Source organism: Mustela erminea, chromosome 18 (assembly GCF_009829155.1).
Source record: "Mustela erminea isolate mMusErm1 chromosome 18, mMusErm1.Pri, whole genome shotgun sequence".
Lineage (NCBI taxonomy): Eukaryota > Metazoa > Chordata > Mammalia > Carnivora > Mustelidae > Mustela > Mustela erminea.
The window spans coordinates 43,848,455-43,860,691 of NC_045631.1; the positions used below are offsets into that span (position 1 = coordinate 43,848,455).

General features: G+C 57.6%; 1 protein-coding gene across 7 annotated transcripts in view; it reads left to right on the plus strand.

Moving 5' to 3' along the window:
• The window catches only part of DBF4B (DBF4 zinc finger B), a 50,301-nt gene extending 40,952 nt beyond the window's left edge, over window positions 1–9,349 (plus strand). For 6 of the 7 annotated variants that reach the window (XM_032321130.1, XM_032321131.1, XM_032321132.1 and 3 more), the window contains 4 exons: window positions 395–511; window positions 3,917–4,025; window positions 4,171–4,295; window positions 5,153–9,348. In XM_032321130.1, the coding sequence (XP_032177021.1) occupies window positions 395–511; window positions 3,917–4,025; window positions 4,171–4,295; window positions 5,153–5,822 (1,021 nt within the window). In that variant the 3' untranslated portion in view covers window positions 5,823–9,348. Of the gene's footprint in view, window positions 1–394; window positions 512–3,916; window positions 4,026–4,170; window positions 4,296–5,152 lie in introns of all 7 variants that reach the window. The other variant, XM_032321135.1, reaches the window with a different exon arrangement.
• The last annotated feature ends 2,888 nt before the right edge of the window (window positions 9,350–12,237 follow it).

Here is a 12,237-nt window from a genome sequence, read left to right on the forward strand (position 1 = left end):
CTGATCTGGTTTAAACATTCCTCCATTTAGGTCTGCCAGGCCAGAGTCCTCAAAGGTGGAAAGTGGGAATTTGGATCAGGAGTCGGGAGACTTGGCTCATTGCCTGGTCTGGGCCACTTAGCGGTCGTGAGCCCTTGGGCAGGTCACGAAACATTTTAGGCTTCATTTCCTCTTCTATAAAATGGGCAAACACCACTTGTTCCCCTCTGCTCAGACGATGCAGGGAGGGTAAATGGGCTCGTTGAGTAGCCAGAGTCGGGGAAAAGCCACTTTGTCAGGACTGGGATTCTTCGGGGTGGGGGGGTGGGGGGTGGGGAGGGGTGTTGGGCCAGGCCCTCCCTTCTCCTCTCCCTGTCCCCGACGGTATTCAAAATGGAAGTTCTCTGTGTTTCAGGAAGTTTCGTCCCTTCCACCATCAATTTAAGTCCTTTCCTGAAGTTTCTTTTCTGGGACCCAAAGATGCAAGTCCCTTTGAGGCCGCGACGACCCCGGGCAGCTCGCATCGCACCAGGTGGGTGTTGCTGGTCTGAGTGCCAAGGGCGAGCTGCGGGCCAGGCCCTTCCCCCGGGGAGCCTGCTGGTCCCGTTTGGGGAATGGCCATGTGTTCACTCCTGAGGCAAAGTCTGTTCTGGGAACTTCGCCCAGAGAAGAGATACTAAGCATCTTCATCCGTTTTACTTGGTGTTCTCCATCCCTACGAAGGAATTTGACTTCGGTCCAAAGGGCAGTAGGCTGGTTTCTAACACTCACATCTACACTCCACGTTCATCAGAGTGCCCTTGGCTCCCATTAAAAATGCAGGTTCTCAGGCTCCACGTGCAGAACCATAGTCTCATGGTGGAGCCTTCAGAACTGTGCTCTTGTGGGCAGCTGGGCAGCTCCCCGGGTGATCTCTGTGCACATCCAAGTTGGAGGCCTCTCGGGCCTGACGTCAGGAATAACTTGGGGGCAGGGAATCTGGGGACCTGCTGCATTGTGTGGCCCAGAGTGGCTTGTAGGCCCGTGGGTGTTCCTCCTCCGCAGACGGGTGAGAATTGGAAGCCTCCCTGAGCAGAGTGCAGAAGGGATGTGACCTGGGAGACGGACCATATGCCTCCTTGGACCCCCTTCTATCGGCTGTGTCACAGGGTTAGCTCACAGACCAGGGAACTAGGGCAGGCAGGCTCCCAGCATGCAAGTTCCCAGGGCAAGGGCGGCCTGTGGGTCCCCCCCAGCAGACAGAGACCGTGAGCAAACCGAGGTGACAGCCTGGTGCCCTGTGTACTTTTCCCAGAAGGCGAAAGGGATACCTGTAGGCAGTGCTGGGCCTGGGATGGCTGCAGATTGCAGAGGAGCGGAGGTTGTAAAGGAAGGACAGTGAAGCATTGGTGTCTGCGTGGGAGAAGTATAGCGAGAGAGTGGCCCGGGGTGGGGAAGCGGGGAGGAAATCTGTGAGAGGAAAGGTTTAATTTTTTTCATTTAAAAATTATTATATTTTGGTTCCAAATTCAAGACTTACAGGGGGTGATTTTGTTTTGTTTTTTAGATTTTATTTGTTTGTCAGAGAGCACAAGCAGGGGGAGCCCCAGGCAGAGGGAGAAGCAGGCTTCCCGCTGAGCAGGAAGCCCAATGCGGGTGACCCGAGCCGAAGGCAGAGACGCTCAACTGACCAAGCCACCCAGGTGTCCCAAGAATCACAGAAGGTTTAAAGTGAAAGGTCTGGGGTGCCTGGGTGCTCAGTGGTTAAGCATCTGCCTTCGGCTCAGGGTATGTTCCCAGGGTCCTGGGATTGAGTCCCGCATTGAGCTCCCTGTTCAGCGGGAAGCCTGACTTCTCCCTCTCCCACTCCCCCTGCTGTGTTCCCTCTTTCGCTCTCTCTCTCTGTCAAATAAATAAGTAAATCTTTAGAAGTATAAATAAATAAAGTGAAAGGTCTGGGGGCACCTGGGTGGCTCAGATGGTTAAGCATCTGCCTTTGGTTCAGGTCATGATCCCAGGGGCCTGGGATCAAGCCCTGTGTTGGGCTCCCTGCTCAGCGGGGAGCCTGCCTCTCCCTCTGCCTCTTCTGCTCATGTTTTCTCTCTGTGTCTTGAATAAATAAAATCTTTTTAAAAAACTAAAGTGAAAGGTCTCTATTCCACACCTACTCTCCCGTTTCTAGATTGTGGTTCTGTGTCCAGAGATAATTTGTGTGGGGCGCCTGGGTGGCTCCGTTGGTTAAGCAGTTGCCTTCGGCTCAGGTCATGATCCTGGAGTCCCACGATTGAGTCCCACATCAGGCTCTTCTCCCGCCGACCTCTCTCCTCTCATGCTCTCTCTCTCTCTCTCTCTCAAATAAATAAAATCTTTTAAAAAACAAACAAACAGGGACGCCTGGGTGGCTCAGTTGGTTGGACGACTGCCTTCGGCTCAGGTCATGATCCCGGAGTCCTGGGATCGAGTCCCACATCGGGCTCCCAGCTCCACGGGGAGTCTGCTTCTCTCTCTGACCTTCTCCTCGCTCATGTTCTCTCTCACGGTCTCTCTCTCAAATAAATAATAAAATGAAATCTTTAAAAAAACAAACAAACAAACAAACAAAAAAAACATAATTTGTGTGGACAGAAGTACATTGTGTGTCCTTCACTCCTCTTCTGTAAAGAGTAGCATAACATTGGCTGGGCTAGATCTAGCCTTTTCCACTTAATGTATCCTAGATTAATTTCCCATTGGTCCTTAGAAAGCTTCCTCATTCCCTCTTAGGGCTTCAGGGTTTTCCATCAGATGGTCTTACTGTACTTTCTGTAACCGGTCTCTCCTTGATGGATGCTTAGATTATTTCCAGGCTTTTGCTGTTATAAATAATGCTGCAATGAATAATCTCACTCAGCATATATTTGTGAACCAAATTCCTAAAAGCAGAGGTGCTGGATCAAAGGGTTATAACATTTATAATGTTGATAAACGTGGCCAAATCGCTTCTCATGGGGGTGAAGCCCATGTGCCCACATGCACCCTGGCCTGCACCCGGCTGCCCCCCCAACCCCAGGCCTGCCCCCGTGCCGACCTCCGCCAGCCTGCTGGGTTAAAAACCATGTCTTGGTGTGATCTGCATTGTCCTTTTTTTCTCATTACGGAAGAGGTTAAGTACATTCATATGATTTGAACATTTGAATCTCTTTCTGTGTGAACCTTCTTTTTGTCTGTCGTCGGCTTTTCTTTCTTTTCTAGTTGCTTTTCTTACTGATTTGTCAGGAGCCCTCCACGTATTAGGGAAATGAGCCCCCTGTCTGTGTTATTAGTTATAAATACCCCCCTCCCCTGTCGGTGATTTGTCTTTTGTTTGCATTTCCTGCCATGCATACATTTTTTTTAGATTGCATGTAGTTGAATTATCAGCTTTTTTCTGCTTTCTGAATTCTCCATCCTGCTCAGAAAGTCCTTGACGGGGACTATTTTGGACTTCGTTGAGTTTGCTCAGACAGCCAAGCAGCCGCTAAAAATACGGGCCTGAAATTAAGAAGAGGAGTCCGGTTGGAGAAGGAGACGGGCAGGTCCTGAGTGAATGTATCAGCTCTGCAGGGGACAAGCCGGCGGGGCAGGGGGCAGTCAGGGGAGTGGAGGGCAGGAACAGCACAGGCCCCTTGCTGCCGCTGAGGCCTTGACCCTGTCATCACGCAGCGCGGAGGGATGAGGCTTCGGGGGTGAGCTCGAGCCACGTCTGTCCTGGGAGGCATTCCTGCCGCCACCTGTCCTCACCTGTGCTTTGCCATGTTGGGGCAGGGACAGGATGGGGTGCCTGCCGGGAGCACTCCCCCCTTCCTTGTTGCTTCTCCTGCCACCCCTGGACAAGAGTCCCAAGTGGGGGCAGGCCTGCCCATGCCTGCCGAACTGTTTTGGTCCACCCCGCTGAGGGCCCCAGCCGTGATCGCTTCCCCCCACCCCGCGCTTTCCCCAGAGAAGCCAAGGACCGAGAGCAGAGCCCGCAGTCAGCCGCCCGCACCCTGCCCAGGAGGAGGAAGGGCTTCTGTGAGTGCTGCCAGGAGGCCTTCGAGGAGCTCCACACGGTGAGCCCTCCCTGCCCAGCAGCTTCCCTGGGTCTGCTCTGCCAGCACCCTTCCCCGCCGGCCCCCGCCTCCACCCTGCTTGTCCAGCCCTGCTCGTCCCACCCTACTCCTGTCTAATTCCCTGTGCCCCTCTCACCCCGGGCAGCATCTCCAGAGCCCCCAGCACCAGGGCTTCGCCCTAGAAGCCCACCCGTACGCAGAAGTCGATCGGGTCATCGCCCAGCTGTGCCGCAGCTCTGCCGATGCCCCACCCTGGGCCGGCCTCCCCAGGTGAGCGCCCTGCGCCGGCCCTGCCCCTGTCCTCGCGCCACTGCTGCTGCCCATGATGGGGGGTGGAGCCCTCAGCCTAGTGACATCGGGGACCGGGGACCAGGCTGCGGCGGTTTTCTCTTTTCCACCAGCTTCTGTCCTGGTCCTCTTGGGGATTGGTGGGGATTGGGAACCCTCCATTTGTGGCTCTGGCTGATGAGGACTGGGCCCCCACCAGCACCAGCATGGCTGTGCCTGTGGGGGTGGGGAGCGCAGCTGATCCTTTGCTGCTCCTGGCGTGTCCCTGGTGATGTGCCTGTGTAGAAGTTTCGAGGGGGGCTCCTGGGTCCCTCCCAGATGGGTAAAGAGCCAGATCTCTCTGCCTTTCTAGAAGTTACCCCCGACCCAAAAGGATTGCAGGGTGTTCTCTAGAATCCTAGCATCCTTGGAGCCCAGCTTCCCCTGCTGCCCACCAAGGAGCTGGGGCTTCCCCTCGCAGGCCAAGTCTTCAGCTCCCTGGGCTCCACTTGGAGAGCCAGGCCTTGTGCTGCATCTTCTAGCCGCCAAAGGGCACAGCCTCCACTGCAAACTTATTAAGTGGAACAGCCTCTAACCTGTTCCTCTGGGCAGCACTGACCACAGGCCACAGAGCCAGGAGAGGCGCAGACAGCACTGGCCGCTGCTGCAAGGGGAGCCCTAGAACGGACCTTTCGTGGAGCCCCGAAGTGGGCCGCGCTCTTCAGCACACCAAACCTGTGAGGGTAGCCCTGTGCAAGCCACACCCCGGCCCGACCCCGACCCCCATCCAGGAGGATCCCAGCCTACCGCCTGCTCTGGAGTGGAGCCCCGAGGCCCACTGGACATGTCTGTGCCCACAGGCAGCCGGACTCCCCAACTTCAGATGGTGATCCTCTGCGGCTCGAGACTCTGCCTCCCAGCCATCCCTCCCATCCCCAGGCAACGTCTCCCAGGAGGAGAGAGGAAGACGAGCACCTGGGTGCCCTAGAGCCAGATGGAACAGCAGGCAGCATGAAGCCCCCTACTGAACCCCCTGCTGAAGCTGCGGGGTCTGGCAAGATGCCAGGACCAGTAGCCAGCTGCCAGGAGCTGGGGGGACCGATGGATGTCATTGCAGACCCCCCAGGGACACCAGGGTCCACGAGCCCTGGACACCAGTGCCACCTGACAAGCTCTGGTTCTGCGGAATTCTCTAGCCCGGACATGGCCCCTGGTGGCCACAAGCGGAAGGTTCAGTTCCCCAGTGGCAATCCCGAAAAGAGGTCAGGGGTGTCCCAGCCACAGGCCTCCTTCTTCGTCCTGAGAGCCAGCAGCCCTGGTGGCACCAGGACAAGCAGCAGCAGGCCTCTCTCCTCCCTTCCCCTTCCAGGCCGCGAGCACAGGCCTTTGGCCTCCCTCCTCCCCTTATGCCACCCACAGACCTGCCTCTCCCTCCCAGAGCCCTTCCCCTGGCAGCCCACAGAGAGGCCAGCAGAGTGCTGGGCCGCACAGCCCCCTTGGCCTGGGGGAGAATGGCCCCCGGGGATCTGAGGAGTCAGAGTGTGCACCCCCAGCCCTGTCTGTGGCTGGCTAGCCTGCACCCTGCTGCCCTGTGGCTCCAGGCCAGCTGTCCGCGCGGCTGACATGCAGGCCCCAGGAGGACCTGTAAGAGCCAGTCTGCCTCTGTACCCCCCACCACTACCAGGCCTCGGAGGAGCCAGCTGTGCCCGGTGGCTCCGTCCCCCACCTCCCTGTCTCCCAGCACCGGCAGAGGACCGCTCCCCGAGTTCTCTGGGGCAGCAGCAGCCCCTGGACCCAGGGTCAGAGCCACACAGAGCGCCTCAGGGCCTCACCGCAAGAGCCAGAAGAGCCCCATGGCCTGGCCTTTGATGTCCAAGTGAGCAGCTGCAGTCATGGCCAAGCTCTGTGGGTCACGGCCAAGCTCTGTGGGGTCAACAGAGCCAGTCCACCACTCGCCAGGTCTGTGGGTGGGGAGGACCAAGGGAGTCTGGGCGGGGGGCCACCCTCTGCCCCTCCCTCCAGCCGTGTCCCAATGACTGCAGTCATCCGAGCCTGCCGCCCACTCCAGGAGGCAGAGGCAGGGGTGGCGTAAGGAGGGAACACAAAGAGGCTGGAGCAGCAGGAGCCCTGGCCTGGCTTCCTGTCCCTCTGCAGGCACTTGCCTCATGCAGCAAGTTTTGGTGTTCCCCACCCCCACCCCAGCTTCCCTTCCCAGGAGCATGTGGCTCTCCTGCTTTCCGAAATGCCTGTTTGTCCCCTCCCCCAGCCCCCCACGCGCGTGCACACAGATCCTCAGGAACATACGAAGCAGAGGAGGGGCGGCTGCAGCACCTCCAGAGCTCCCTCGCCCCTGCATTTGGGGGGAGCCCAGCACTGAATGGACCTTCACCCTGAGCCCCGGGGACGGCCAGACCCCACACACACATCCAGGGACCCTTCTGCTTTTCCATGGCTGCCCCCCCATCCCATTTCTGCTATGCCAGGGTCAGCAGTTCACCTGCCAACTTCTGCATCACCCTTTCCCTCCCTCCCCAAGGACCTCCCCCCATTTCTTCCAGCCAAGCCATTAATCTGGAGACAGAGATGGGTTTGCTATCGATTCTCTGGCCACTTTTTTTTTATTATTCCATTCCGTGCTGTGGTTCTTCTCACCCTTCTCTGCCTCTGTGCGTTTGTTTCTTTAAATGTTGGAGCTACCAGAAGCCTGGTGCTATGCTGTGTCTCATTTTGGAGAAGGAAGGGGGGCCTAGCTGCGGGTGAGGACCTGAGTTGTTACTTTGGAAATAGAGCAACTGTGTGTACAACCACCCTCCTAGAGGTCATGTTTGGCCTTTTTATGCCATTCCTGTTAAATTCCATAATTAATCTTGGTTCAGGAACTGTAAATAAATTTGTTAATAACAAATAGCAAAGGGACAGGGCTGGAGTGCAGTGTGTTGGGCCCCAAAGTGCCCTGCAGTGATCCCGAGCAGGGCCGCGGGCCCGGTAGACATGGATGGAGTAAGTGACCGGCAGGATGGGAGCCCCCCACGAGTGGAACAGTGTGTCAGCCGCCACCCTCCCCCGCCCAGTGCCAGAGGGCTGTGGGGTGGAGGGGCTACATCTGTCCCGTCTCTGGTCACTGACTTGGTTCGACCTGCCAGGCGGTCACCTCCAGAGGGCATGGCCACAGCCCACTGCCAAGGAAACTCCTTTGCCCTAATGAGCTTTGCTGCTGGGGCCCTCTCTCTTGTCCCCCGTTGCTTCTTCCACAACACTGCCACTCTGGATGAGAAGTTTCCTCCCACCCCTTTCTCAGACCTCTGGGATGTCCTCCTATGCTGCTCAAAGACCAGCACACCCAGGGCCATCACCCTCCTCGCCATCTACCTAGGACCTCACAGCCAGCTGGCCTTGCCCTCCCTTCTCAACGGTTGTGACCTTGGATATCCCCTCTCAGCCAGGCCAAGGCCCAGGGCTGTCTCTCCTTGTTCATGTCTCCGTTCCAGCCTCCAGGATATAAATTTAGAGGGGACTCTAGGAGACCTGAGCTCAGACAGAGAGGTGCTGGCCCATATATTAAACCATAAGTGACTCCTTGACATGGGGACTATTCGAACCCCCTTCCACTCCTCTGCAGATGACCTTGACTCAGACCACACAGGCACTGCCTCCCCCTGCTCTCTAGCCCCTTCCCCCATCTGACTCGGAGAAGGAGCCATGTGTCCTCCCTGTCACCATCCCTGCTTTCCAGTCCACCCTGGTGAGCCTTGTCAAATTCCTTCTCAGATTTGTCAAATTCTCTTCCCTGTGCCCTAATACTCCAACCTGGAAAATACTCGCATTGATTCAGCAGGCTGCCCCCTGTTCCCCAGCTACTTCCTGCGGTCTGCAGCCACTGCCTCCATGTCTGCGCCTGCTCGCCCTTCCAAAGCCACGGAGGCTCTGCCTGAAGCGCTCCACTGGGCTTGCCCCTCCCAAGGTCATGGATAACCTGAGAATTATCAAAGTTGGCCGCCTCCTCTCCTTTTCCACCTTGAAATCTGGCTCCCTGCTCCATGTCCCCCACCACCACCAGCCCGGTCCTTCCCTCCCCCAGCCTCGGGCCTCTGTACCAGCCTCATTGAGCACAGGCCTAGATGTCTACCCTGAGTCAGCTCCTGGAGCCCTAACCCGCCCTTCCGCACCCCTGCTTCCCCAACCTGGGACCTTTGTCCTCAGCTCCATGCATGCGCTGCTCTTTCCTTTTGCAGATGGGACCAGAATTGGTACCTCTACCCTTGGCTTCCTTCTGAATTCTACTCCTCCCCTGCACTGTGGGAAAAGGCAGGGGATCTCATCACACCCCCGCTCACACTGACTTCTGGCAAGTCCCTCGACTACACTGGGCCTCAGTTTCTTCATGTTTCAGTGAGGGGCTTGGATGAGATGACTTCAAAGGTCCTTCTTCCCAATAATAAAATACCTGATGGCCAACGGGTCCCTCGTATCCCTCTACTGCCACTACTACAGACCTACTTACCTAGAAACCCATCCTTCCAGCCAGGACCGCCTCCCCGTCCCACTGCGTCCCCCTGTGTCCCCCTGTGTCCCACGCCTCTCCTGGCATTTTCTCCCTCTGTCCCTCAGCCTCTCGCATCAGACTCAGGTCCTTCTGGCCCCTCCCCCTGCTGCCCGGCCTCTCCTTACAGCCTCCCAGCCTCCTCCCTGCTCTCTGCCACCTCCTGGTCCCTTGTCTGGCCACCGCGAGCACTCCAGTGCTAAGGCCACTCTCGGTCACCAACCTGGAACGCCCCTCGATGACAGCAGGAACGCCTTGCTCTTCGAGATGCAGGTTCCAGATTCCCCAAGAACCCCATAGTATGTGCCTGTAGGCTCCACGGGCCCACGCTCCCATCTGGGGCCTGCCCATAACTGACCTTTGGCAAGGATCTTGGGACACTTTTCTTAGTCTGAAAAATGGAGGTAATGGTAGTTTCTGCCTCACTGGGAAGTTGCAAGATTTAGATCTGTTTGTGAGGTTATAAACACAGTAACACACATTATAAACACTCAGCAAACTGTTCGTCTGTCGCCCCCCACCCCGGAATCCGTACCTGTGAGGCCTCTCCGAGCCCTCCAATAGGACTTATTTTCACTAATGTCCCACCTCATGACCCACAGCCCCATCCCCGACGTGTGTTTTTTGGCTGAAGCTGCTAAGGGGGTCTGTGAGACACCCTGACTCCGGGTCCCCCACTTTCCAACAGCTGGTTCCCCAGAATCTGAGGAGGATCCCGGGTGAGGGGGAAAGGGACGGGGGGGAGGGGTACCACACCTTCTGCCAGTATGTCGGACCACTGGGGACATGACTACAAACCTCCCAAAGGATGGCTCTTCCTGGGACACCCCCACCCCCACACCTCTAATTCCTCCCTGAGCGTCAAGAGTTGGAAGGAAGGGTTCACAAGAACGACCGACAGGGGGATTCACTAGGCTTCCCTGGGGAGAATTAGCAGGTCAGAGGGGTGGCTTTCTCCCAGTGAAAAGGACAAGGTGCCAGGCTGGGATCCGGGAGAGAAGAGAAGGCACTTCTGGTTCCGATGTCCTGGGCATTTCTCTGCTCCCTCAACATCATGTCAGCCGGGGGTCTCTCCCTGGGCTGAATGGAGGGCCCCAAGGGCTCCCCAGCCACAAAACAGTCCCTTGGGTCTAGGACAAGGGCCACAAAGCTGGTTTTCTCGTTGGCATGTCTGGGGCCACAGGGACAGTGCGAGCCCAGGTCCAGTGACCCTCCCATGCTGCAAGCGCTGCTCTGAGCACTTGAGGCCGGCCCCTCATTCATTCCCCAGCAGCACTGCTCAGAGCATCTGGGAGACTGGTTCCAGGTCACACAGCCTTTCACCAGGACTGGGACACCAGCTGGTTGGCTGGAGCCCTCATTTCTGCTGTTCACGGGGCTTCCCCCAGCCCCTCGCCTAGCATGGTCTCCACTCCAAGCCTCATGGCCTGGGCACGGGGCCTGGGCAGCCTCCACTGGCAGGGATCATGCCTACCATGTCTTCCAGGTTGGAGTTTTTGGGCAGAGGTAAGGAGAGGAGCCAGGGGCAGCAGGCCACCCCCCGCCCCTTACCTGTGGCTGCTAGGACTACATCTCGGCCCCGCATCAGCCCAGCTTGGCCCCTGTGTGGGAAAATTTGAGGGAAGAACTGGCTGAAGGCCAGGACTTCAGGGAAGGAGGCCTCAGGCCTCTTGGTGGTAGAGGCTCTTGAGGGATGGCTGTGGGTGGGGACCAAAGCCTCACAGCTCCCTCAGCAGGGATGACCCAGAGGGTGGCATCAAGACAGAATAGTGGCCCCCAGCCTCTGATTTCCAGAGTCCTGCCCTTCTGGGAGAGAGAAGCTATGGGCAGAAGGGACCAAAAGAGCCCACCATAACTGTGGCCCTGGGGTAAGGCTTTTCCCAGGGAGCCCCTGCCTTGAAGAGAGGCTGCCTCGACAGCTCCTGACCTCAGGAGAGGAGGTTGAGGAGAGAAACAAGCGAGCTTCTGCTGGGGAGAGACGTGCAGCTTGTAGCAGAACTGACCTGGAGGACAAGAGAGAGGAGGTGGGAGCTCGGGCTCGGGAGTGGGGCGTGGTCCAAGGAGGGTCAAGATCCCAGCTGGGCTGTGGGCGTCACAGGGCCATACAGAGGAGCCTCCCCTGGAGCTGGCTCAGGATGTCACCGGAGAGGAGTTAGACAAGGAAGGACTCCTAGCGGAAACCCAAGGAACCAGAGCCACAGAAATCATAGCCATGCCCCTTCACCGAGGACGCCCAGGCCACAGACTGGGTATGCCATGTGGTCTTGGTCATGTCGTGAGAGGGGTCCAGACTCCCCCAGGTCCAGTGTCCCCCATTGTGAGATGCTTATCCTCTTGGGAGGCACATGGGATCGTGCCCTACTGCTGTGGCCCCAGAACTGGCAGGCCAAGATGAACTCGCCCTGGGGGGACCTGGGAAGCAGGTAAGATAGATGGTCTCTCACTGCCAGCTCTTGGACTTCGGGAAGCTACCATGGGCATCTCTTTCTTGGAGCCTCCGTGTCCCCATCTGAAATGAGGAGCGCAATCTCTCCCTCCTGGCTGAGTTTCTAGGGAATATCCCACCGTAGTTCCTCATTCCGGGGAGCCCCCTCATGCCTACACCCTGGAAGAGGTTTCCAAGATGTCTCCAGAGTGAAGGACCAGTTGGCTCAGCCTTACTGAACATCTGGAGCTGGAGAGGCAGGTGGTTGCTGGGGGTAGTCACCCCGGTCCCAGCACTGATGTCAGCACCGCCCAGGAAATTGCCTTCTCACCTCTCCTGGGCCCAAAATAGAGCTGGGGGGGGGTGCTGTCACGAGCCAGAGATAGCTCCCCCATCCCTGGCAGAGTCCCTGTGTCCCTAAGGAAGCAGAGGACCCAGGATGGGGTTCCCTGCCTCCACTCCCACCCCTCAGCCAAGTGTGGGTTCCAGGATGCTCTGGCCTTGGGCACAAGGTCATGGTGGGACCTCACCAGCCGTGTACATGCCCTACCACTCCCCATCCATCTCAGGTCTCTGGTTCTTGGAATTCCTAGCAGAGATCAGAGACCCCATCCTCCAGTATGGGGACCCAACTTACTCTGGAGCCCTTGAGCTGAGCTGGAGGGCACAGGGAGAGAGGAAGTTTGGAAGGTCAGTTGGTTTGCACACAGGGTAACCTAGTCTGGCCAGAGCTGGGAAGCTGGGGGTCTCCAGAGGTGTCTTCTGCTCCTCAAAGATTTGGGAAGGCAAGGGAGGGGCAGGAATGGGGAGTGCTAACAGCATGTAAATGACCTGGCTAATTGATATATTTAGGGGACAGAACTGGGGTGCCTGCCCTGTGTGAGGAATTCAGGAGCCCAGAGGCAATAGGCCAGCCCTTGCTGGTGGCTCTGGTGACAGCAATCTCCGCAGCCGTCCTGGAAGCAGGGACATCTTTGGCC